Here is a 25,898-nt window from a genome sequence, read left to right as displayed (position 1 = left end):
ACCTCATTAGAAACTTCCAGATTGCAGAGAATGCTACGCACTTGTAAGAAACATAACATAATAGCAGATTTCTAGATCGCATAGCCATTAGTTCAAAGTGGTTAACAAAAGATTATGCTATGGGAAATTACAGTATTAGCGAGATGCGAAGAAAATTTAGCAGGTCAGAAATTTAGCTAGTCAGAAATTTGGAGAAAACAAGTCCTCAACAGTTTTCTATAATGCTTATAAGATATAGATCTTATCAATAATGGATGGAAGTCATTGTTGTAAGAAGCAGCCCGATAAGAGACAATGCCCATGATGTCTCTTACTCTCGCAACCTTTTACAGAAGGGAACGTAAATAGGGCAGGAGATTTTCTGCTCCTCTCACGAGTCATGATCACAAATCTTTCAACAAGGTATGAAGGAGCGGCACCAAAAGCTACTTTATAATAAACATCCCAACTTGAAAATAACCCATGCCTCTACTGGGATCCAATACAACTCACGATAATAAGGAGTGACATGATCATACTTCTTCAGGCCATAAATCGTTCTTACAGCTGTATTTTGGACCAAGGTCAGTCTAGTCAAGTTTTTCTTAGTACTTATCAAATATATAACATTACAATAATCCAAAATACTCAGAAGTAGTGTCTGAACTATCTAATCTAATCTTCTCTTCTATTTCTGCGTCGCTCATACCTTGGTAGGCTCAAGAACTAAGAGAGTAAAAGCAGTAGCATCAAAGTAAGATCCGACAGTATGAAGTTTCCACAGAGTATAATAACTCTTCTGGACCACTGCATCTATCTGAGCTTTCATAGTCAAACACTGATCAAAAATAACGCCCAGAATTTTAATTGTAGGGCTTATTTTAAATGACACTGGATTGATCTTAATTGTTGGTTCAAAGTCGATCTTTTGAGTGGATACAAAAAAGAATTTAGTCTTTTCCCAATTTAATTTCAGCTTGAATTATTGCATCCAAGATTCCATTGTATTTAATACAGATTCAATTAATTGAGTACTGTTGGATAATATAGTAGCTAAACTATAAGCTCCTCTAAGTTTGCCAAAAGGTGCTTAAAAAGATACAAAAAGGAGGCAAAAATGTCAATAAGGACTCTATGAGTGTGTCTGTCAGCTAATCACTCCTAACAAACCAAACCACACAGGTACCAAATATCAATTGAAGGAAAGGGGCGCTCTCAGTGTGAGGTTGTTAGCGACGGGAGAACAAACTCCAGCGCTTCCACTTACAAAGACGGAGGTGAATCACCCCGCCTGCACACCATCATCGGGCGTCCCTAGTGTGCAAAATCAACTGTGCAGAATTAATAACAATAAATAAGTCACAAACAGTGAACTAGTGAGAGAGTGAATCAAACTGAAAACCCACTCATAGAGTCCTCCCCAGCCTAATCCCCAAGATACAAAATGAAACCACAGCCAACTTAGCTTTTTAAAGCGAGCCAAATGAAGTCAATGAGCATTGCGGGAGACCAGAATAGTCATAGGATCAACTGGTTTCGGGTGAAACCCTTCATCAGGATCTTAAGGCTGGAGCAGAACCGGCTGGGAGGGAAGCAGGAGAGCCCGCAGAAGCAACTGACTGGGCTTAAAAGCAGATCCAAAATGACATCAGCCACTTTCAACCAATCAAAAACAACTAAGAAGAAAAAAAGGTTAAGAAGAAAAAACAAGGAGGAGTCACCACTAGCTCAAACTATGGTGTTCCACTCCACACATTCATTCAGACCCCCCGGAATGACCGTGTTAAGCTTGAAAATCCAATGTTGTTCTCTCAATTGGAGTTGTGTCATTCTGTCTCCTCTATAGGTATCAGGAATTTGTTCCAGCACCATCCATGTTAAGTGTTGGAATTCATGGCCCAATTGTAAACAATGGGAAACCATAGGAGCCGACTCGACAGCCTGGTGAAGTCTACTCTTGTGTTCCGTCAACCTGGTTTTGATCATTCTACATGTGCGACCTATGTAGGATAACCCACAGGGACAGTTGATGACATACACAACCCACCGTGATTCACAAGTGGTGTGACTCCTTAACTGAAATTCCCTGTGGGTATAAGAATCATGCCAACTAGATGCAGTAATAGTGTTTGCACACATGGAACAACGTCCACAAGGTAGATGAGAGCCAGGACTGCTGTTGGTGACCCGAGTAGACAACAAATTCTTTAGATTCCTAGGGCGCGAGAATGCAATTAGAGGGGGTTCCTGAAAGATAGAGTGGAAACTCAAAACCTGCCAGTGTTGTCTGATAAAGGCAGCCATTTGTTGAGCCCGAGGGGAATATGTAACCACACATACTTGTCGTTCAGGATCAGAACGCTGAACATGATGGAGCAATAGTTCAGGATTAGCATGCCGGGCACGTAAATAAGCTCGTCTGATAGTCCACTCCGGGTATCCTCTTTCCAAAAAATGTTGGGATAAATCCCTGGCCTGGATTTTAAATTCAGCCAGGGAAGAACAAATCCGGCGAATTCTCAAAAATTGACCGACCGGAATAGCCTGTTTAAGTCTGGAAGGATGACAACTAGTAAAATGTAAATAGGTATTCCGGTCGGTCACTTTTCTAAACACAGACGTTGTCAGTTTCCCCGCGCTCTTGGTCACCACAGTATCTAAATAAGACTTCACCAGGCTGTCGAGTCGGCTCCTATGGTTTCCCATTGTTTACAATTGGGCCATGAATTCCAACACTTAACATGGATGGTGCTGGAACAAATTCCTGATACCTATAGAGGAGACAGAATGACACAACTCCAATTGAAAGAACAACATTGGATTTTCAAGCTTAACACGGTCATTCCGGGGGGTCTGAATGAATGTGTGGAGTGGAACACCATAGTTTGAGCTAGTGGTGACTCCTCCTTGTTTTTTCTTCTTAACCTTTTTTTCTTCTTAGTTGTTTTTGATTGGTTGAAAGTGGCTGATGTCATTTTGGATCTGCTTTTAAGCCCAGTCAGTTGCTTCTGCGGGCTCTCCTGCTTCCCTCCCAGCCGGTTCTGCTCCAGCCTTAAGATCCTGATGAAGGGTTTCACCCGAAACCAGTTGATCCTATGACTATTCTGGTCTCCCGCAATGCTCATTGACTTCATTTGGCTCGCTTTAAAAAGCTAAGTTGGCTGTGGTTTCATTTTGTATCTTGGGGATTAGGCTGGGGAGGACTCTATGAGTGGGTTTTCAGTTTGATTCACTCTCTCACTAGTTCACTGTTTGTGACTTATTTATTGTTATTAATTCTGCACAGTTGATTTTGCACACTAGGGACGCCCGATGATGGTATGCAGGCGGGGTGATTCACCTCCGTCTTTGTAAGTGGAAGCGCTGGAGTTTGTTCTCCCGTCGCTAACAACCTCACACTGAGAGCGCCCCTTTCCTTCAATTGATATTTGGTACCTGTGTGGTTTGGTTTGTTAGGAGTGATTAGCTGACAGACACACTCATAGAGTCCTTATTGACATTTTTGCCTCCTTTTTGTATCAGGATAATATAGTAGAGCATGGGATAACAATTGTAATGTCGTCAGCATAGCTGAACAACCTCAGACCCAATTTACTCATCCAGTGACCCAATGACAGAAGATACACATTAAAGAGGGTTGGAGAAAGTGGGGAGCCCTGTGGGACTCAACAAGGATTTTTCCATATTACTGAGAGTATATCCTTGAATTTGACCTGGTAGAGTCTCGATTCTAGGAATCCTTTAAACCATGATAATACTTTACCTTGGATTCCTAAAGAATCCAAAAATTCAAGCAATTTACCATGATCTACTAGATCGAAAGTGCTACTTAAATTAAATTGAAGCACCAATGCATTACTACCCTTACTCAGAAGGCTATTCAAATGGTCCAAAAGTGAAGCCAAGACTGTCTCAGTACTATATTGGGATCTAAAACCTGAATGAAAATCATGCCTCCCCATTCCTCCTCCCAGGAAGAAGGAAGGAAAAGTGAGAGCGGCATAAAAGAAAGGATGACACCACCTTAGAAAGAAATTGTCCGAACTGACACTCCAGAATGTGTAAATCAGAAATAAGAATCCCTGCAACTCAGAAAACTGCTGAGATGAAGCCATGGCCACAAGAAACACCGTGTTCAACGTCACAGCCTTTTAGAATCTCAAAAGACAAGGTTGAAATGAAGCCTTCTGTAAACTGCGAAGTACCACCTTAAGACTGTACTCTGGACAGGGTTTCCTAAGAGGTGTACAAATATACTGTACTCCTTTTAGGAACTGAACTACATAAAGCTGAGAAGTAAGCGAAGAGCGAGATACCTAGCCCTTGTAACAAGCTAAGATTGTCACTTGAAGCTGAAGGGAATTGAACACTAAGCCCTTGGCAATACGCTTGTGCTAAAAAAGAAAGAATATAAAACATAGAAGTCTAGAAGGATGCCAATGTTGAGAAGTACCCAAGAAAGGAAAACCCTCCAAACGGTAGCATAAGCCACAGGTGAAGACATCTGTATCGCCTGGAGAAGAGACGAAATAACCTGCTTCGCATAACTCATACACATCAGCCATGACTTTTCATACGGTCGTAATACCAAAGTAGGATGAATATCCATGTTGATCTGACCTTAGGTGAGTAAATCTGGAGATACTGGGAATCTCAACAGTTTGGCCGTTGAAAGACTCATCAGATCCGCATAGCATGGACGGCGCAGCCAATCCAGAGATTCTCCGATTAATGTGCCCTGAAAGCGAGCTTAAGATGGCTAATCCATCCAATCATCAGCCAGGGGAAAACCCTTAAAGAGAAACCAAAGGTGAGAAAGAAGCAACGCTGCTACCCCCTCTGACTGCAAATCCCTGCGTTTGCTGAAGAAGCTAGGAAGCTTTAAATTTCGAGACGAAGCCATGAGGTCTAGTTCTAGGAGATCTCACCTTTATACAAAGAGCTGAACGCCTGAGCGAATAATTCCCAATTTCCAGGATGTAGAAGATTTTAATACTACTATTTACTATTTCTAAAGCGCTAAAAGGTGTACGCAGCACTGTATATTTTAATATACAATAGACGGTCCCTGCTCAGATTTTGTGGTGAGAAAGTCTATCTAAACCCTTTTCCTGTCCTGTAAAATGATGCGCTGACAGAAGAGGAAGATGAGATTCCACCCACTGAAGTAGAACCATTACTTTACTTGCCAACTGAGTATATCAAATACTTTCCTGGCTGTAGAGAAATACCACCATCATAACACTGTCCTAAAAAACCTTTATCATCATTCTGGAAGAATGGTCTGAAATGGTAGCCTGACCATTCTTCAGTCCCGAAGAATGAACGAGTACTGAGTCTCCTCTTAAAATCAGACTCCTAGCGCTGAGGATTGAAGGCACTGAGCCCCCCAACCTGACAGCCTGGGATGTTTGGTGACTATGAGCCAGTCCAGCAAAGACCGGGGCATGCCTTTGAAAAGACTAATCTCGCTGAGCCACCAAATTATATTGAGCAATGCTTGAGGAGTCTACTAGCTACTACAATTGGAGCCTTGAGATACAGGAACCACTGGAACAAAAGTGACTGCTGTAGCGTTCTCATGTGAAAGCGAGCGAGTCACCACCGTAGATCTTAGAACCTGTACAGAATCTCATACTCTTGTCCTTGGTGACTGAAGAAGAATGCAAACCCGAGACTGTAACCTGTCACTCCAGTCTCTGGGAAGAAACACATTCCTCTCCTACGTGAGCAACATCCAATATTCCAATAATTAGTACAGGAGAAAAGAGCTCTTTGGAAATTTGAAGATTCACAGCCAAAGAATTGAAGAAAATTAGTTCAAATAAAAGAAATCACCCATTTGTGGCTGACAAATTGACCTGGCTGAAAGACATCCGAATCAAGCAGTCATCTAAGAAAGAAAGTACCTGAATCTCCTGTTTGCGCCAAAACGCCACTACTGCCCTCATTTTCTAAAATGTTTGTGGAGCCGTGGCTAGGCCATATGGCATCTGCCAAAACTGATAGCACTGCTCGATGAGAGCCAAGTGAAGATAGTGCTAATTTGGTGTTCATAGGGAAATTGTAAATATTCTCACAGTTTTTCTCCGGAAATGTCTAACTCTGAATTATTTGGACACCAGAAAAGAGGACATGTTTGGCATACACCAAATACAGTATTCCAGGAAAAGAACCTCATACCAACTGTGAAGCATGGAGGTGGAAGTGTTATGGTTTGGGGATGCTTTGCTTCAGCAGGACCTGGCCAGCTCACCATCATAGAATCCACCATGAATTCTATCGTGTAAGAATTATACGCTCTCTAATTAAATTTCTTGACATATTGGCTTTAAATATTTTAATCCATCCACTAGTCATTTCTTGTCTGGATTATGGCAATGCCTTATATCATGGTTATTACCAAAAAAGAGTTAAAATGTTTACAAATAATCCAGAATACAGCAGTAAAAGTCATTTACAAGGCCAAAAATACGACCACGTAACTCCTCTTCTGATAAAAGCCCATTGATTTCCCATCCATCACCGTGTTAATAAAACTCTATTATTGACTTTTAAACAAGAAACACTGGTCAGCCAGAATTCATTAATAAATTTTTGATACCGCACACTATATTTCATTTTCTTCATTCTTCGGAGCAAAATTTATTAGCAATTCCAACTCTGAATCATATTAACACTAGAAGAAACACTATCTTTTCAGTAGTTGCCCCAACACCCTGGAATTTGGCACCAAATGCTTTAAGAGAGATAACTAATCTTGAGAAATTTAAATCTTTTCTTAAGACAGTCCTTTTTAAAGATGCCTTTCAAGTATAAATATCCTTTTAAGGATTTTAATTTTAATTTTTTTATGAGTCCGCTTGTATTGGACTTATTTGTTTTTAACCCCTTCCTTATGTTTATACCTTTATCTTACTTTTCTTTAACCATTGTAATTCTACCCTTTTTTTTCCCCACTCGCACCCATTTGTCTAGTCTAGTATGTTATTGTTTTGTCAAGTATGTTTTTTTGTTAAAGTTATGTTAATTTGTATTATTTGTTTTTACCCTATTTTAAAATAAATTGATAAGGTGGTATATCAAATTTTTAATAAACTTGAAACTTGAACTGGAAACTTATAAGAGGGTGCTTGAACAACATGCAAAACCATCTGTAAGAAAATTAAAGCTGAAGCGGAACAGGACCCTGCAACATGACAATGGTTATATTTATTATTTGTTTAAGGTGATCAGTGGCAGAGTTGTTAGTTTATCACCATTGGGTAAATTTCCCTAGTATTTAGTGTACATCAAATCAGAAACATGGTCCACAAACAGGGACAGTTAGGGCTCTGGTCTTTGACCTAAGGGCCGCCGCGTGAGCAGACTGCTGGTCACAATGGACCACTGGTCTGACCCAGCAACGGCAATTCTTATGTTCTTAACAAAAACATACCAGTAAATTCACCAAGCACTGGCTGTGTTCATGGCTAAGAAATGGAGAATCCAGGAGTGGCCAAGTCAAAGCCCTGATCTTCATCTCATTGAGATGCTGTGGTGTGATTTGAATGCAAGAAACCCACTCAAACATCTCACAGCTGAAAGAATTCTGCATTGAGGAGTGGGCCAAACTTTCCTCAGACCGATGTCGGAGACTGGTAGATGGCTACAAGAAACGTCTCATGGCAGTTATTTCAGCCAAAGGGGGTAACACTAGCTATTAGGGTGTCCTAATTTATTATTCATTTAGAATACACATTTTTGTGGATATCTTTTGTTTCATGAGTAAATCAAGGAAAATTTGTATTGTTTACCTGCAATTACATCACTTTCTTTTCCAGAGATAAATAAAAACAAAAAGATTTGACATCGATATGTGAACATTTCTTAAGAAAAGAATTGAATATTTCATAGGGTGTCCTAATTTTTTCACATGACTGTATGGCCAGTAGAAAAAAAAAAAAAGGAGGTATTGATACCCCTGTATAAGACTCTGGCGAGACCTCATTAAGAATAGAAACATAGAAACATGACGGCAGAAAAGGGCTATAGCCCATCAAGTCTGCCCACTCTACTGACCCACCCCATCAAGTCTGAGTACTAATGACCTAGTTCCTCAACTCGACCCTCGTAAGGATCCTACTAGGGCATCCCATTTATTCTTAAAGTCAATAACGCTGGTGGCCTTGATCACCTGCTCTGGAAGCTTGTTCCAGTGATCTACAACCCTTTCTGTGAAGAAATACTTCCTTATGTCACTATCGAATTTCCCTCCTCTGAGTTTGAACGGATGCCCCCTTGTGACCGAGGGTCCCATGAGAAAGATGTCTTCTTCCACCTCGACACGTCCCGTGATGTATTTAAATGTCTCAATCATGTCCCCCCTCTCCCTGCGCTCCTCTAGAGCTCCATTCTGGAGGCCGCACCTTCAAAAAGATATAAAAAGAATGGAGTCGGTCCAGAGGAAGGCTACTAAAATGGTGAATGGTCTTCGTCATAAAGCATATATGGGGACAAACTTAAAGATCTTAACAGGTATAATTTAGAGGAAAGGCGGGAAAGGGAAGATATGATAAGAGACGTTTAAATACCTATGTGGTGTAAATGTGCATGAGTCGAGTATCTTTCATTTGAAAGGAAGCTCTGGAATGAGAGGGCATAAGATGAAGTTAAGAGGTGATAGGCTCCAGAGTAATCTAAGGAAATACTTTTTACAGAGAGGGTGGTAGATGCATGGAACAGTTTCCCAGAAGAAGTAGTGAAGACAGAGACTGTGTCTGAATTCAAGAAGGCATGGGATAAACGGTGACGGGATAATCGCACGCCAGATGCCAGCGTGCCGACAATCCAGCGCCAACAATTCAGCTCAAGACAGAAGCGCACGGGGGGAAAAATAATTTTTAAAGAGCTACAACTGGGGGTTTGGGGTGGCAACCCCCCCCCACTTTATTTGTTAGTGTTTGCGCTGCCGTTGCGGGGGGGGGGGTGAAAACCCCAATAATATTACCTCTAAATCAGAACCCCATATGGACAACAAACCTCCCCTCTGCAACACTAACAGGCTTTAATTTCACACACACACAAGCCAATCACACAACAGGAAGTAACAGGGAAAAAGAAAGGGAAGAAAGGTGGAGAAAAAGCCTCAGTTCAGCTTTATCTGGCAAAAAACTCCACCTTTCAAGGCTAACCCTGTACTCCAAAATATAGAACCAGTAGAAAAAGCTCTATGGTAGCCTGCAGGGAGATGTTACAAAACACACCGGGACACACAGCCCTCAGTTGTGAAAAAATGGGTAAATCAGCACTGTAGCAAAGTAGTCCAGGATTCAGTGTGGAACACAGCAAAAAAAAAAAAGAAAACAACTTAGCTGCTTCGGCATCCAGGATCTCTCAGTCCTTCACCTCCTGGGCCCTGCAGCCACTGAACCCGACGGGGAACCCTCCGTTTCGCTCTGGTTGCTGTGTCAGGGGTTTCAACTTCACTGCTTCACATACGCTCTATCCAGACCCACCAAGCTCTTCAGGCTCTCACACCATTTCACAGAACAATACCAGTGCTAAGACACTCCACAGCCTCCAGCTAGAAATAGCACACAAGCTCCACCTCCAGACTTGATCCACCAATCACAGGCATTTAAACACCAAAGAAGGCCGTCCACTCAATCCGGGCATTCAGTCCCACAGGCTGAACAGATTGCAGAGTGAAAATCCATTTTTGCTCTTTCTGCCAGAGTAAACGCCTCCAATTCCCCCGGCGAGCAGGGTAAGCAATGTGTTCAATTACTGTGCAACGTAGAGCCCCAATTTCATGATTAGCTTCCAAACAGTGTGTCACCAATGGCTCCTCCAACCTCCGAGTATGCAGACAGGACCTGTGCTCAATTATTCTGGTCTTGAATTGATGATAAGTGTGTCCCACATAGATCATAGAACAGGGACACACTATAATATAAACCACCCCCTCTGTTCTACATGAAGTGGCACTTCGTAGTTTGTAAACTTTACCAGTCTTAGGGTGCACAAACCTGTCAGACTCAATCATTACAGGACACACTGAACACTGACCACAACTTCTGTGGCCCCCTGTAGTCCCCATGTCCAGAACAGACAAAGCAGGTCTCAAAACATTAGGGCTAAGTATATCACTAAGGTTCCGATTACGCCCATAAGAAAATAAAATCTGAAGATGTTGTAGGCTCGGATATACCCTTAAGATGTTGGAATGTCGGGGAATGACCCGCTGTGAACTTCTGGATATATGATTAAATGTGGAGACAAAGGGGACCATGTCTTGGGACCCCTGCCCCTGACGGTATTCAAGTAAGACCTCTCTATGGTTATATAGGGCCCTTTTCCTGGCCCTCGCTACCACCTGGATGGGATAACCCCTGTTAACAAATCTCTCCTGTAGTAGGGCAGATTGATGTCGAAATTCTTCATTAGTGCTGCAGATGCGTCTGTAGCGCAAAAATTGGGCTGGTCTTCATGGCATATGGAGTGCATGCTGCTAAATTGCAATAGAGAATTACGATCAGTTTCCTTAACATGTACAGTGGTATGTATCAAGCCACCCTCAATTTCCACAGTAACGTCCAAAAACGCTATCCTTGTGCAATGGAAATTCATCTCAAATTTCAGCACAGGATGACAAGCATTGATATAGTCTCTGAATGAGAACAACTCTTCCAAAGATCCACGCCAGAGACAGAAAATATCATCAATAAAGCGGGTCCAACCCACCATCGCTTGACAAAATCTAGAGGGGTAAATAAACTGATCTTCAAAGTACCCCATAAACAGATTGGTTATAGTAGGGGCAAAAGTGGCACCCATAGCAACCCCCGAGAGTTGCATGTAGAATTGACCCTTGAACAAAAAATAGTTCTTCTTCATAGCTAGAGCTATAAGCCCCCACAGAAAATCAGGAGGAACCAGCCATGGACGAGGCAGTTGACTCAGAAAATGTAACACCTCCAAAGCCTCATCCTGAGGAATGGAGGTATACAGGGAAGCCACATCAAACGTCACTAGAAATGTCACCTCAGACAGATCACGCTCCCAGCTCCCTAATAGATTCAGAAAATGAGTGGTGTCCTTCAATAAAGATGGCACAAAGGAAAGGCAAGGATGAAGGTGGATATCCACATATTGGCACACTCGTTCTATCAAAGAATCCCTCCCTGAAACTATAGGTCTACCCAGGGGGGTATGCACATTCTTATGTATCTTTGGGAGTAAATAAAAGGCAGGAACTTTAAAATGTTGAAGTGACAAAAAGCTATATTCAGCTTTCGTCAGGAAACCAGCCTTCCTCCCCATATTCAACATCCTAACCAAAACGTCAAAAATTTCCTCAGAAGGATCACTATCCAAGGGAAGATAGTTGTTAGCCTGCTGGAGTTGCTTATTAGCTTCAATCAAATATTGTTCCCTTCCCCATACCACTATGGCACCCCCCTTATCGGCACGCCGTATAACAATCGAGGTCTCAGTTTTCAACCTCACCAGAGCATCACGCTCAGCGCGTGTCAAATTATGGTGAAATTGTCTAACTTTTCCATTGCAGTAATATCTTTCAGTACCGCAAGACGAAAAGCGCTGAGGATTGGATCCAGGGGGCCCGGAGGGGTCCACCCAGACTTATTCCTAACAACGGAACGATCCCTCGAGGAATCCATAGTGGAATCAAAAAATAACCTCAACTGTAATTTCCTGATGAAATTTTCCAATTCCACCCGAAATTGAAAAGGGGAATGTTTTTCAGTGGGAACAAATGACAATCCCTTAGCTAACACACTCTCTTCCACATTGGAGAGAATATAGTTTGAAATATTCACCACAATTGATCTGCTCTGGACTGAGACCTCGTCTGATATTTCCTGCGGCCCCTGCCTCGCCCTCTGGGCTGCTTGGGTTCCCCTTCCTTCTCGACTCTTTGGGAGACATCCTCACTGCCACTTGAACCCTCAGATGATATTTGAAACCTAGTGGTTTTCTTTTGACCCACCTTGCCATTACCAGCATTATCACATCTCATCCATGCATACACAAAACCTGAGGAATAATCCCTCTGGTCCCTTTGATCCTGGATGCCGAAGCAGCTAAGTTGTTCTCTTTTTTTGCTGTGTTCCACACTGAATCCTGGACTACTTTGCTACAGTGCTAATTTACCCATTTTTTCACAACTGAGGGCTGTGTGTCCCGGTGTGTTTTGTAACATCTCCCTGCAGGCTACCACAGAGCTTTTTCTACTGGTTCTATATTTTGGAGTACAGGGTTAGCCTTGAAAGGTGGAGTTTTTTGCCAGATGAAGCTGAACTGAGGCTTTTTCTCCACCTTTCTTTCCTTTCTTTTTCCCTGTTACTTCCTGTTGTGTGATTGGCTTGTGTGTGTGTGTGTGAAATTAAAGCCTGTTAGTGTTGCAGAGGGGAGGTTTGTTGTCCATATGGGGTTCTGATTTAGAGGTAATATTATTGGAGTTTAACTGACCCTTTTCCTGAGAGTATATGTATTAGTGGGTGAACCCCCCCCCATTATAGAGATAACGGAACTTTTCCCGAAAAAAATCAGAAAAAGTTCCATTTTCGCTATAATGGAGGTTTCCAACCCCCCGAACACCCCTCCAACAGCAGTGCGAACACTAACCAATAAAGTGGGGGGGGGGGGTTGCCACCCCAAACCCCGCCATCAGAGCTCTTTAAAAATTATTTTCCCCCGCGCGCTTCTGTCTTGCGCCGAACTGTCGGCGTTGGATTGTCAGCGCGCTGACGTCTTGTTCTCCATCGACTATGAACCGGGATAAACATGTGGGATCTCTTAACAGAGAGAAAGAGATCATGGTTACTGCGGATAGGCAGATTAGATGGGGTCATTTGGCCTTTATCTGTCATCATGTTTCTATGCGACTATTGGGCAGAATGGATGGTCCGTTCAGGTCTTCATCTGCTGTCATTTACTATGTTACTTATGATTTTAAAGTGTTCGAGGCTTGGTAGATGAGAACAGAGCTTGCAGGGATGTGGCAGAGAGAGAACCAGTGGGTATGGGATGGGGATGAAGATAGATCCTGTAGGGATGAGAACAAATTTTGTGTCTGAAAAGTCTATGCTGAAAAGAACAATAAAAGGATTTTTACTGTGCAGAGAGATCAAGTTTTATTTAAGATTTGATGTGCACACAATGTCTTAATTTCAAAGTGTATTACAAATTTAAAAAAAATTAAAAACAAGGAAAACATTTCATATAAAATATAACATTAGACAAACTCATGGGTGACAAGATTGGTACAAAATGGAAGAGAGAAGAACTACAATAGTTATAGAAAGGAGAGAACATTCAAGGCAGAACACAATCGGGTAGGTTTAGGATTAGGTAAAAAAATATAGCAGACTTGATCAGTGAGACTATAAGATAACTTAATGATCAAATACTAGTTCAAAAGGTGCTGCAGTCTTACAGAATGGTTTGTTACTGCCTCATTTTTCTCTTACTTGATTCCTTTGGCTTCCAAGACGAGAACTGCTCTGTGTGCATAAGGACAGAATCTCATACTGTAGATACGAGTTAATCCTGCAGGAACTGGACCTGGAGCAGCGCTCCCTGAAAAATAGTCCACACATTTTAAGTATGCATGGGTCATCTTGTTGCTCATTAAAACTTATTCTAAATATGTAAATAGTCCAGAAAGTTGGGCTTACAATAACAATTCAATAGAAATAGGAACTTCTTCCTTATTCCAATTAGCAATCTGTTACTATCACTTATTATTATTATTAGACCCTCAGCGTCACCACTCAGAACTCAAACATATTCTGAGCTTTACGTGACCAATCCTCACTGGGTCCAAGTTTTACTTATTTTCACTTTTTCAAGAGTTTTATGTATTTAAATACTTATAACTTTCTTATACATTTACTTCATTTTAGTTAGCTTATTTTACTTAGCTTTAATGTAGTTGTCTCTAGTAGAGATATTTTTAGATCAAGCAGGGTAACATAGCCGACATGTTTCGCGGGAAACTGCTTTATCAAGGCTCCACCCCTTTAGCACTATCGACCTCCTCAACTGCTCCTCAACTGAGGGTTTTAGTATAATGCCCGTAAAGCATCCATGAAAAAAGCCAGAGATGCCATATTTGGCCATCGCTGCCAATAAAAAATTCCAGTGCACTCGATAAAGTTAAACCCATGCCAAAGTTAAAACCACGCCAAATACACTCCATAATACTACTAAACCTAGAAAGCCTCGTTCCTCAATAGGCCACGACAAAAAAATCATGATCATACTAGTCTACAGAGCACCCTCCTCTCCTATGTCTGTGCTCGACCAACTGCTAACCATTATAAGCAAGCTGTCTGTAAACCATAAACAAAATCATAGTCCCAGGAGACCTCAACTTTGTGGACTACCCAGAAGTCACAGGCGCCCCACGAGATTTCATCAAAACACTGTCAGATCTGGGACTCACTCAACAAGTCACCTCTCCCACTCATTCCTCTGGAAACACACTGGACCTGATCCTTCTCCAAGACGGTCCACAAATTGACCAGAAAACATCCTTGCCGCCAAACATCGTGGTCAAAGAAAGCACATTTCACTGCTCTACTATCCAAGGTCCCAAGCAGATCGAAGGCCATCTTCTCAATAACAAAAAACCTATTCTCCTCATGCCAAGGTCCAATGCATTCCCAGCAAATGAACCTAGACTGCGAATCCCTCTCCACCTTCTTCCATGACAAAATATTAAAGATATGCACAAATCTAGACTCTGAGGCCAAAGCATTCCTATACATCCCAGAGACTACCCAAGATGACAATCCACTCAAGACGGAAATCATGAACAGTTTCAAACCAATCTCCCGCCAAAGACCTCAAACCATAATCAACTCCGTTTGCCACGCAACCTCGATCCTGGACCCATGTCCCTCCACTACACTCCTGGACACAAACGAGGTATTCCTAGAATCCATCCTACCCCTAATAAATGAGTCCCTTACGACAGTGTAGTTCCATGGAGCTGGAAATCTGCCATAGTAAAACCACTCCTGAAAAAAACAACCATGGACTCAGACAACCCAAACAACCCAAGCAGCTTCAGACCTGTCTCAAACCTCCCATTCATCTCAAAAATATTGGAAAAGACAGTACTCATGCAATTGCAAGACTTCATGGAAACAAATATCATCCTCTCCAATTGGGCTTCAGGAAACACCACAGCACAGAAACAGTGCTTTTGGACATCCTAGATGACTGCACTCTCTCCTCTTGTCCAGGCTTAAGCCCATCGGAATTCGTGACAACACACTTCAATGGTTCTCTTCATTCCTGACCGATAGATTGCAGAGAGTTCTACTAGGAAAATCCTTATCTGAACCCAAACCACTCTACTATGGAGTGTCTCAGGGAGTCTTACTATCACCTCTCCTCTTCAACCTCTATGTCAAACCAAAACTGGACATAGCGGGAAAACACCGAATCAGAATCCACTCTTTCGCTGACGACCTACAATTCTATCTTCCCCTAGGCCGTCACCGAGACACACAAATAACCTCCAATCTTGTTTAACTGAAATAAAGACCTGGATGACTGGAAAAAAGTTACAGTTAAATGAATCCAAGACAGAAGTTCCCCAACGGGCAAAGATTTGGCGAAGAGTAGGAGAATTGAGTGTCCATTCGTGAGGCTGTAGAAGACGACTCAATTTGTCCGCCAAATAATTGTGTTGACCCTGAATATAAACAGCTCTGAGGAAGATGTTGTGAAGAATTGCCCAATGCCACAATTTCAGAGCTTCTTGACAGAGGGAGTGAGAGCCCGTCCCTCCCCGTTTGTTGACATAATACATGGCTACCTGGTTGTCGGTACGTACAAGAATCACCATGTCGTGAAGGAGATGTTGAAAAGCTTTGAGAGCATCGAATATCGCTCTGAGTTCCAATAGATTGATATGACACCGACGGTCTGCTTGAGTCCAGAGACCTTGAGTGCGAAGACCGTCCACATGAGCTCCCCATGCGTACATTGATGAGTCGGTTGTGAGGACTTTCTGATGAGGAAGAGGGTGGAACAGCAAGCCTCTGGAAAGATTTAAAGAGAGCATCCACCAACGGAGAGACTTCCGCAATGAAGGAGTTATGGAAATCAGTCGAGTTGGTGGATCCACTGATTGCTGCCATTGGGATGCCAGTGTCCATTGAGGAATACGAAGGTGAAGTCTGGCAAAAGGAATCACATGAACTGTAGAAGCCATGTGACCGAGCAGAACCATCATCTTTCGTGCTGGAACAGTTGAAAGTTGGAAGAGTTGTTGAGAAATCTGAAGCAGGGCGGCCTGACGTGGTTGTGGAAGGTATGCTCTCAGATTGATAGTGTCCAGAGTTGCTCCTATGAATTGGAGAGACTGAGAAGGAGTCAACTGAGATTTGGGAAAGTTGATGTGAAATCCCAAACTTTATAGAAAAAGAATAGTCTGTTGGGTCGCTGCAATAACCCCTGAAAAAGAGGGAGCCTTGATGAGCCAGTCGTCTAGGTATGGAAATACTTGGAGACCCTGGTTGCGAAAAGCTGCAGCCACGACCACGAGACATTTTGTGAAAACCCTGGGAGAAGAAGCCAATCCGAAGGGGAAAACTCGGTACTGCAGATGAAGGCTTCCTACTTGGAATCTGAGGTACTTGCGAAATGCTGGATGAATAGGGATATGAGTATACGCCTCTTTGAGATCGAGGGAACACATCCAATCCCCTTGGTCCATTAAGGCAGTGGTTCCCAACCCTGTCCTGGAGGAACACCAGGCCAATTGGGTTTTCAGGCTAGCCCTAATGAATATGCATGAAGCAAATTTGCATGCCTATCACTTCCATCATATGCAAATCTCTCTCATGCATATTCATTAGGGCTAGCCTGAAAACCCGATTGGCCTGGTGTTCCTCCAGGACAGGGTTGGGAATCACTGCATTAAGGAATATAAAGTTGGCAGTGTGAGCATTCGAAATTTCTCTTTGACTAGATATTTGTTGAGAGCTCTGAGATCCAGGATCGGTCGCAAATCCCCCGTCTTTTTGGGAACTAGAAAATAACGGGAGTAGAATCCCAAGTTCCTTTGGGAAAGAGGAACTTCCTCCACAGCTCGTAGGAGAAGCAGAGCTCGAGCTTCTTGGAGAAGAAGGGGAAGATGCGACTGATTGGAAGGACACTCTCTTGGATGGCGATCTGGAGGCACCTGAAGGAGCCGAAGAGAGTATCCCTCTCGTAGGATGGTAAGCACCCAGAGATCTGATGTAATGAGCTCCCACTGGTGATAAAATGTGGAAAGGCGACCCCCTATGGGGAGGGAAGAATTTGGAAACAGAGAAATTTGAATGCTCATGTCGAGATTGTCAAAAAGACTGAGCAGGCTTGGTGGCAGCAGGAGTCTGAGATTTTTGTTGTCGCTGTTGTTGAGGAGGACGACGAGGAGGTCTTGAAAAAGCAGGAGTCGTTTTCTGAGGATAACGACGTGGAGTCTGTTTGAAACCTCTAGTTGGTGCAGGTTTAGGTTTTGGTCAAATGAGGGAAGCAAAAGAGCGTTCATGTTCTGAAAGACGCTTGGTAGCTGCCTCAATAGAGTCATCAAATAATTCATTTCCCTGACAAGGTAGATTTGCCAATCTATCTTGAAGGTTGGGATCCATGTCCACAATACATAACCATGCTAAACGACGCATGGCTACAGCAAAGGCCGATACTCGAGACGAGAGTTCAAATGCATCATATGAGGCTTGTAACATGAAGAGTCGTAATTGAGAAAGAGTCTTAAGGATGAGTTTAAATTCTGAAAGACGAGTGGTAGAGATATCCGGGTAAAAAGATGGTAAAATCTTCAGAAAATGGTTGAAGTAGGACGTAAAGATGTAGCTGTAATTAAGAACTCTATTTGCCATCATAGAGTTTTGGTATAAACGGCGACCAAACTTATCCATGGTACGACCTTCTCTACCTGGAGGAACTGAAGCATAGATTTTGGAAGGATGTGCTTTCTTTAAAGAGGATTCTACTACCAGGGATTGATGAGATAGTTGAGACTTTTCATAACCTTTACATGGAACTGTTCGATAACGGGATTCCAATTTAGATGGAATGGCAGTGATGGAATAAGGAGTCTCCATATTACGAACAAAGGTTTGTTTCAGAACAGGAGTCATAGGTAATCTGAGGGACTCTTTCGGTGGATGAGGAAGCTCCATATCTGCTAAATATTCAGGAGTATATTTAGAATCTGAATGAAGATCCAGTTTGAGAGCTTGTCCCATATCAAAAATAAATTTGGCAAAAGAAATGGATTTGGAATCAGACGCTTCCTCAGGAGATACACTGCGAGATTTAGGAAGAGCTGAGTATGAGGGAGAAGCCTCTCTAGAATATGGTGAAAGTGGTTCTGAGTCTAGACGTAGAGTCACAGAAGAAGCTGCACTGTGAGGTGGAGTAAGAGAATGTTTTCTCTTCAGGCTCCTAGATGGAGAAGTACCAGGTGTACGTGGTACAGAATGAGTCGAGGTCTGTGGTGAACTGTCTCGACGGGGTGGCTTCGATGGCGGAGTCTTCGGTCGAGAAGGACTTCGAATCGATGCGCGATGGTGTCGAGATCTGTGCTTCTGCTTCGAAGAATGAGGCAGAGAAGTCTCGGTATCCCGGCCTCGAGATACTGGAAGCTCTGGTTGTGTGACAGGCTGATCAGTCCGAGGCAAGGTCGAGGACGGGACCAATTGAGCCACTAAGGAGGAAATCTGAGTGGTGAGTATAGATTTCAGCATGTCCTCCAGCATCGGCACCGAGACAGAAGATTCTGACCTCGTAGGTGCAGCAGTACGCTCCGAAGAGGGCGACCTCGAAGGTGAGTATTCCCTTATCTTGGAGGTACGCTTGGAAGATGGACGTGCAGAGGAGTCTGGTGGCTTCTTGGGTACGGTACCTGAAAGAGAACCCGGAGACTTACCCCCCATAGAAGACTTCGCAGATGGCACCGTCTTCGAGGGAACCGAAGCAGGTAAGGTCGAGGCCTTTGAGACCGAAGCTCCAGCCGGAGCCTGGGTCGAAGCCTTCGAGACCGTAGTCGTCTATGTCGTCAGAGTCGAAGCCTTCGAGACCGGGGCAGCCGCCGAGGTCGAAGCAGAATCCGAAGGTTGCTCCATGTCTCCGAAAAGTTGAAAAAATTGAGCGCACCGGCGTCGAAAAGCCCGTGGAGTAAGAATGAAACAACGGTGACAATCTTCTGGGGAATGAGTGGGACCCAGGCACTGTAGACAGCGGCAGTGGGGATCGGTGACCGAAATCACACGATTACACTGGCGACAACGTTTGAACCCGGTAAGAGGCCGGGACATGGAAAAAATAAAGTCCGTGTCGAACGAAAGGAGCAAATGGGCCTAGGCCCAAGGCTCACCGGCCGGACACAAAATCAAAGAAACAATTGAAACTTTTTTATTTTTTTTTTTTAAGAAAAGAAAACGAAAAAGAAATAGGAGAGCACAGCGACCGAACTTAACTGAAAGAAAAGAAACAGCCGCGGTGAAGAGAAGGCAATGCTGCAGAGATGTAGAAAAACGTGTCTTCTTGTCTCCGCGGAATTAAACAAACTGAGGATCCTCTCAGGAGATGCGCCCCCTAGTTCGGGCGGGAAGGCACGCGCGCATGCGCGGTACAGTGCTCGAAAGATCGAGATCTTCAAGCAAGTTTGCTTTCGAGGCTGTCCGCTGCGGGGCTCCGTCGGTGACGTCACCCATGTGTGGGAATATGCTGCCTGCTTGTCCTGGGATAATGAATTGAATCGGCAAATTGGGCAACACTAGTAGTAAACAGCAGACACTTTTCCAAGCGTATGCACTTTTAGGTAGTGCATGTTGTACACCTTTACTTTTTGGAAGAGAGAACCCTCTACAATATTGCCCCTATATCAGGAAAAAATGTTATCAAACAAGGGAAATGAATTTTTTTTTTTTTTTTGCTGCACCCCTCTAGCGATATTCAAATCCAAACTAAAAGCCCACTTTTTTAAAACTGCTTTTAATTCTTAACTCCCACTCACTGTCAGATACCTTTCCCCTTTGTATCATGCCTTCTACCAAAATCTCCCCTGTCCTGTTTGTCTGTCCAAATTGGATTGTAAGCTCTTTGGAGCAGGGACCGTCAAACAAATGTGAAATGTACAGTGCTGTGTATGTCTTTCAGCACTATAGAAATAATAAATAGTAGTAGAGGAATAAACTGGGATTCCCCCCCCCCCTTTAACTTGGTTGTAGCATGACTGAATCTTTGCACTTTAAACATAAGGAAGGAAAATGTTACAACTCTATTTAACCACAACCTCCCCAACACTGGAGGGAAGGGGGGGGGGAGCCTTTAATTACACACACAGGCTACAAAACTATGGCAGAAAGCGCTCAGGGGTCTTTTCCAGATAAGCCCCGCCACTAATGCAAAAAGTGCACGGGCGAAAACTTAAGCCCCGCCACTTTATAAATTATTAATTATTCACATGATTTGAATAATGACTCGGGGGGAGATTTCAAGGGGGGGCAGAGCCCCCCCTTGTATATCACTTTCCCCAAGTATTCACTTAGCATGGTGTTAGCTAAAACTGTGGCGGGGGTTAACTTTTTTGGCGGGGCTTATCTGGAAAAGATCCGCGCTCAGCACCTCCCAAGACTAAACGTTACCACGTGAAAGCACCCCAGCCACTCAGCCGGAGAAACTGACCAAGAAAAGACATTAACCAGGGTTAATGCACAGGCTCAGAGCATGGGGGCTGAACAAGCTCAATATTAGGGAGACGTCACTTCTGCAGGGTTTGACACTTTGTTTTGGAAGAGTCAACGACAAAAACTATGCCCCGCATAGATCACTGTAAACACAGCCCAGGCAGGCTCTCGGCACAGGTAAACTCCTTCACTGTATCTACCTATAGCTGCATGCCTCGAATGTAAACACAGCACAGGCTGTAGTTATGTTTCATTAAGGATTTTTTTTTCTTCTGTATCGCGCGTTTTGTAACTTCAGCCTGATTTGGTGTATGTAACAAGTTTTTCTTAGAAAGCGATAAAACGCTGGCTGCAATACTAATAAAGATCTCTAAAAAATAGTTTTGAAAAATATAGAGTCAGCTGTGCTGCTCACGTAAAAAGCAATGCTATTTCTTTTCTTTCCTCGCACGAGATCACTAAACTGGACACACGAAGCATTATTATTATTACCGCTGCTGCTTTAAGAGCTCGTGACGTTGGCCCAGCCCTCCACCGACGGCTCGAATGTCTAAGTAGTTTCAGCGCCACAGAACATGCAACATGTGGCGCTCGTTCTGTAGCTGAGGCACATTTTTCTGTTATACAGTATTTTGCAGCCGAAGTAGCAGATGAGAAACTTCCCTTCCCACAGAGCGCCTGGCGGACGGCCTGCAAGAGAGCGGGGCAAATGGGCGCTCGGGCGCCCCCTCACCTTTCTGCAGACTCCTGGTTGCCGCGGGCATGGTTGGTGACAGTTCTGAGGTGACGCCGGGTACCCGTGAAGAGAAGGGGGGGGGGGGGGGAGAGGGCGAGCACGCATTAATAGCGCTCGCGTCACGTAATCCCCTCCCCCTTCGCCGGGCTGCCTCGGTTTCCCGCCTCTCTGACCTCGAAACCCTTATTGGCTAATGCTGGCTGTATGGGCGAGGCAGTCAATAAAGTCCGAAGTCCTCTTTTTCTAGCTCCCCTGGAGGATTAGGCACGCTAGAGAAACTTTTAGCCTTGCTCTGCCTCTCCCAGTCCCAATGATTCCTTATTCTATGTACCCCTCTATAACACATACCTTAAAAACTGATGCAGTCCCCACATCTACAACTAGTGCTGCCCGATTCAGGGGGAAAAATTTCGATTTGATTTAAGAACATAAGCAATGCCTGAGGTCCATCGTGCTCAGCAGTCCGCTCTCGCGGCGGCCCAACAGGTCCAGGACCTGTGCAGTAATCCTCTATCTATACCCCTCTATCCCCTTTTCCAGTAGGTAATTGTCCAATCCTTTCTTAAACCCCATTACCGTACTCTGCCCTATTACATCCTCTGGAAGCGCGTTCCAGGTGTCCACCACACGTTGGGTAAAGAAGAACTTGCTAGCATTCGTTTTGAATCTGTCCCCTTTCAACTTTTCCGAGTGCCCTCTTGTTCTTTTATTTTTTGAAAGTTTGAAGAATCTGTCTCTCTCCACTTTCTCTATGCCCTTCATGATCTTATAAGTTTCTCTCATATCCCCTCTAAGTCTCCTCTTCTCCAGAGAAAAGAGACCCAATTTCTCCAATCTCTCACCGTATGAAAGGTTTTCCATACCTTTTATCAGACGTGTCGCTCTCCTCTGGACCCTCTCGAGTAACGCCATATCCTTCTTAAGGTACGGCGACCAAAATTGGACGCAGTACTCCAGATGCGGATGCACCATCGCCCGATACAACGGTTGATACAATAAATTGATTTTTCGATTCACTTTTCCTGCCCAATCGGGCATTTTTTTTTTTTTTTTCAAACGGCCTGGCAGGTTTATTTTGTAGTCTCTTCATCCCACCCCACCCCCATGCACTCTCCAACCCATTCCAGTGCTGTGGTGTAAACAAAACAAAGTCATTTCTTCTATTGTTAGCTTCCCTCTGCTGCGTCATCAGTGATGTCATCAGTGATGTGGAAGAGGGAAGGCCCCAGCAGGGCAGGCCAGGAGCAGCCTGTTCATCGCCTGTCTCTGCCCGCCAACCCCTGCCACTGCCCCTGCTGCTGATTTAGGAGACTGGACTCCCTAGAAAACGAATCGATTCACCAAATTGAATCAGTGAATCAGGCAGCACAAATCCACACACAACATAATTTTAAAAAGGCACAATTGTTGGATGTGGATTTCAGCAGTTTTCAAGGTATGTGTTATGGAAAGTATATAGAATAAGTTTATGTAATCCTGGTCCCACCTCACAGCTCACCAGGTCACCACACTCACAACCAGGGCTCACAGAGCTAGGCGTAGGCTGGGGCTGGACTTACTCCATTAGGCTTAAGGATCACAATCCTAGGCTTCAGCCACACTCACTCAGTCCCTTACTTAGGACTCCTTTTATCAAACAGCGATAGAGCGTTTTACTGTGGGCCAGCAAAGTAAATGCTCTGACACTCATTCAAGTTATGTGAGGCTCCTTTACTGTACCTCACCAGTCTTCGGTAAAAGGCTCTGCCGCTGCGTGATAAAAGGAGCCCTTAATTACTTGCCAAGACCAGGATGCAATTGACAACGGGAACTTTTAATTGAACTTGATTGAAGATTCAGTGCGGAACTATTTACAACTTCCTTCTGCTATACAAATTTAACCTGGGCCAAACTAGGCAGATGCTACAGTTCTTTCACCCATTCACACTCTGCCCACTCCTGGTTATCACTTCTGAAATTGTTTCTGTCTCCTCTTTTTTTATGAACCTACTAGGCTCCCTCTTTCTTCTTGCTGGTGTCTGCTCTGTTGCGGTTAAGGCAGAGCTTATAAGAATGGGGTAGGGGCAAGTACAGCAACAAAATTTGCAGGAACGGGGAAATTGAGTTCCTGTGGGGACAGGGACAAATTTGTCCCCGTGTCATTCTCTACCTTAAGCTGAATTCTGAGTCTGAATCTGCCCCCTTATCCTGAGTCTCCAGGCGTGAGTCCTCAGGTCACTGAAAGGAGTCAGGCAGGGCTATGAAGGCCTGAGTCATCCTGGTATTTGGACACATAGGGTCGAGACATCCCTATGCACTAGTCCTGTTTTCCATAGTGGCTGTCAAATCACTCTTTATTCTGTCTAATTCCAACTGCATGGTATGTCTAGCCTGCTCCCATCTAATTATCTCTTTCTAATTCATCTTTCTGGGGCTGGAGCTCAGGAGAAAAAAATGCTTGAGTACCTGAAAAAATTCCTGTAAACCGTTCTGACCTCCTCTAGGAGAACGGTATAGAAAATTGAATAAATAAAATGGAAAGGGATATAGCTCGAGGAATTTCTGTAAGTGCATCTGCCATGCTCTCTCCAGGATGCCTGTCCTCTATTTCCTGTGGGTATGTTTTTTGTGTACTTGGGCAACCCCTCAGCTTGCCACCTCCTGGCTTCTGACACTGAAATAATTTGGAATGGTTGGGTCTTCTATACAGATCCAATGCTTAGTATTAAAGTGTCAAAAGGGTTTACTTTAGGGTCCTTAGAAAACAACAACAGGAGGAGTTTAGTAATCTCAGGGGATAATAATTCTAATAAAAATTCCTTATGCCGTCTCTGCCCATAATCTTCTGTATTGCGCCAGTGCTTATGCTCTTTAAGTACTACATCTGGCACCCACACTTTATATGCATATTTCTCTATAGTGTCATTTTACAGAGGAGAAAGAGTTCTAAGTATTTGCTAGGGGGTGCAGCAAAATCGTTATTCAACACTTCTCTTTACATACTGGTTTAGGTGAGTGATAAAGCCAAATTTATAATAGCAAAAGAATTGGCATTCATGAAATATAAAAAAAAATTCAAGAAGAGGAGTATAGAAAGGACTATCGAATGAAACTGAAAGAAGTCAAGAGAGAGATACGTCGGGCTAAAGTGCAAGCAGAGAAGCAAGTGGCTATAAATATAAGGGAGACAGGTATATTAGGGAAGGAGGAAAACAAAAAAATGGAATTACGAGACTGAAAGAAGGTACAAACCGCTATGTGGAGAGTGATGAGGAAAAAGCAAATGTGCTAAACAAATACTTCTGTTCGGTGTGCACAGAAGAAATACATGGAGAAGGTCATCAAAGTTACACCTGAGACTGGAAGAAAAAAACGTTTATGAACAACTTGAAAAATTGAAGGTGCACAAAGCTATGGGACCAGACAAGATCCATCCCAGGATACTGAGGGAGCTCTGAGAGGTTCTGGCAGGTCCTCTTAAAGATTTGTTCAATAGATCTTTAGAGACGGGAGAGGTTCTGAGGGACTGGAGAAGAGCGGATGTGGTCCCTCTTCACAAAAGTGGTTGCAGAGATGAAGCAGGAAATTACAGACCAGTAAGCTTCACTTCGGTTATTGGAAAAATAATGGAAACGTTGCTGAAGGAAAGGATAGTGAAATTCTAGAATCTAATTGATTACAAGGTCCAAGGCAACATGGATTTACTAAAGGTAAATCGTGCCAAACGAATCTGATTGAATTCTTTGACTTGGTGATCTGAAAATTGGATCAAGGACGTGCGCTAGATGTAATTTACTTAGATTTCAGCAAAGCCTTTGATATGGTTCCTCATAGGAGGCTCTTAAACAAACTCCATGGGCTGAAGTTAGGGCCCAAAGTTGTGAACTGGATTAGAAGCTGGTTGACAGAGAGTGGTGGTTAATGGAATTCACTTGGTTGAGAGGGTGGTGGTTAATGAAATTCACTCGGAGGAGGGAAAGGTGGCTAGTGGAGTGCCTCAGGGATCGGTGCTGGGACCGATTCTGTTTAATATGTTTGTAAGCGACATTGCTGAAGGGTTAGAAGGTAAGGTTAGCCTTTATGCAGATGATACCAATATTTGTAACAGAGTGGACACCATGAAAAAGTGGAAGTGGAAAACATGAAAAAGAATCTGCAAAAGTTCGAAGAATGGTCTAACGTCTGGCAACTAAAATTCAATGTGAAGAAGTGCAGAGTGATGCATTTGGTGGGTAGAAATCCGAGGGAACCGCCTGTGCTGGGAGGTGATAGGCTGATAAGCACTGCCGGAGAGAGGGACCTTCGGGTGATTGTGTCTGAGGATCTAAGGGCATCTAAACAGTGTGATAAAGCAGTGGCTGTAGCCAGAAGGATGCTAGGCTGTATAGAAATAACCAGCAGAAGGGAGGTGTTGATGACCTTGTATAGGTCATTGGTGAGGCCGCACTTGGAGTATTATGTTCAGTTTTGGAGGCCGTATCTGG

General features: G+C 43.6%; 1 protein-coding gene across 4 annotated transcripts in view; it reads right to left on the bottom strand.

The window, feature by feature from the left end:
- Positions 1-21,589, bottom strand: part of LOC117359623 (glutathione S-transferase omega-1-like) — a 53,810-nt gene extending 32,221 nt beyond the window's left edge. For 3 of the 4 annotated variants that reach the window (XM_033942778.1, XM_033942776.1, XM_033942777.1), the window contains exons 1-2: positions 21,433-21,588; positions 13,455-13,563 (exon numbers count right to left, since the gene is read on the bottom strand). In XM_033942778.1, coding sequence (XP_033798669.1) covers positions 13,455-13,563; positions 21,433-21,463 — 140 coding nt within the window. In that variant the 5' untranslated portion in view covers positions 21,464-21,588. Of the gene's footprint in view, positions 1-13,454; positions 13,564-21,432 lie in introns of all 4 variants that reach the window. The other variant, XM_033942779.1, reaches the window with a different exon arrangement.
- Positions 21,590-25,898: the final 4,309 nt, after the last annotated feature.

Source organism: Geotrypetes seraphini, chromosome 4, assembly GCF_902459505.1.
Source record: "Geotrypetes seraphini chromosome 4, aGeoSer1.1, whole genome shotgun sequence".
In the NCBI taxonomy this organism is placed as follows: domain Eukaryota; kingdom Metazoa; phylum Chordata; class Amphibia; order Gymnophiona; family Dermophiidae; genus Geotrypetes; species Geotrypetes seraphini.
The sequence above is the reverse complement of the archived record's forward strand: the minus strand, read 5'-3'. Positions and strand labels throughout refer to the sequence as shown.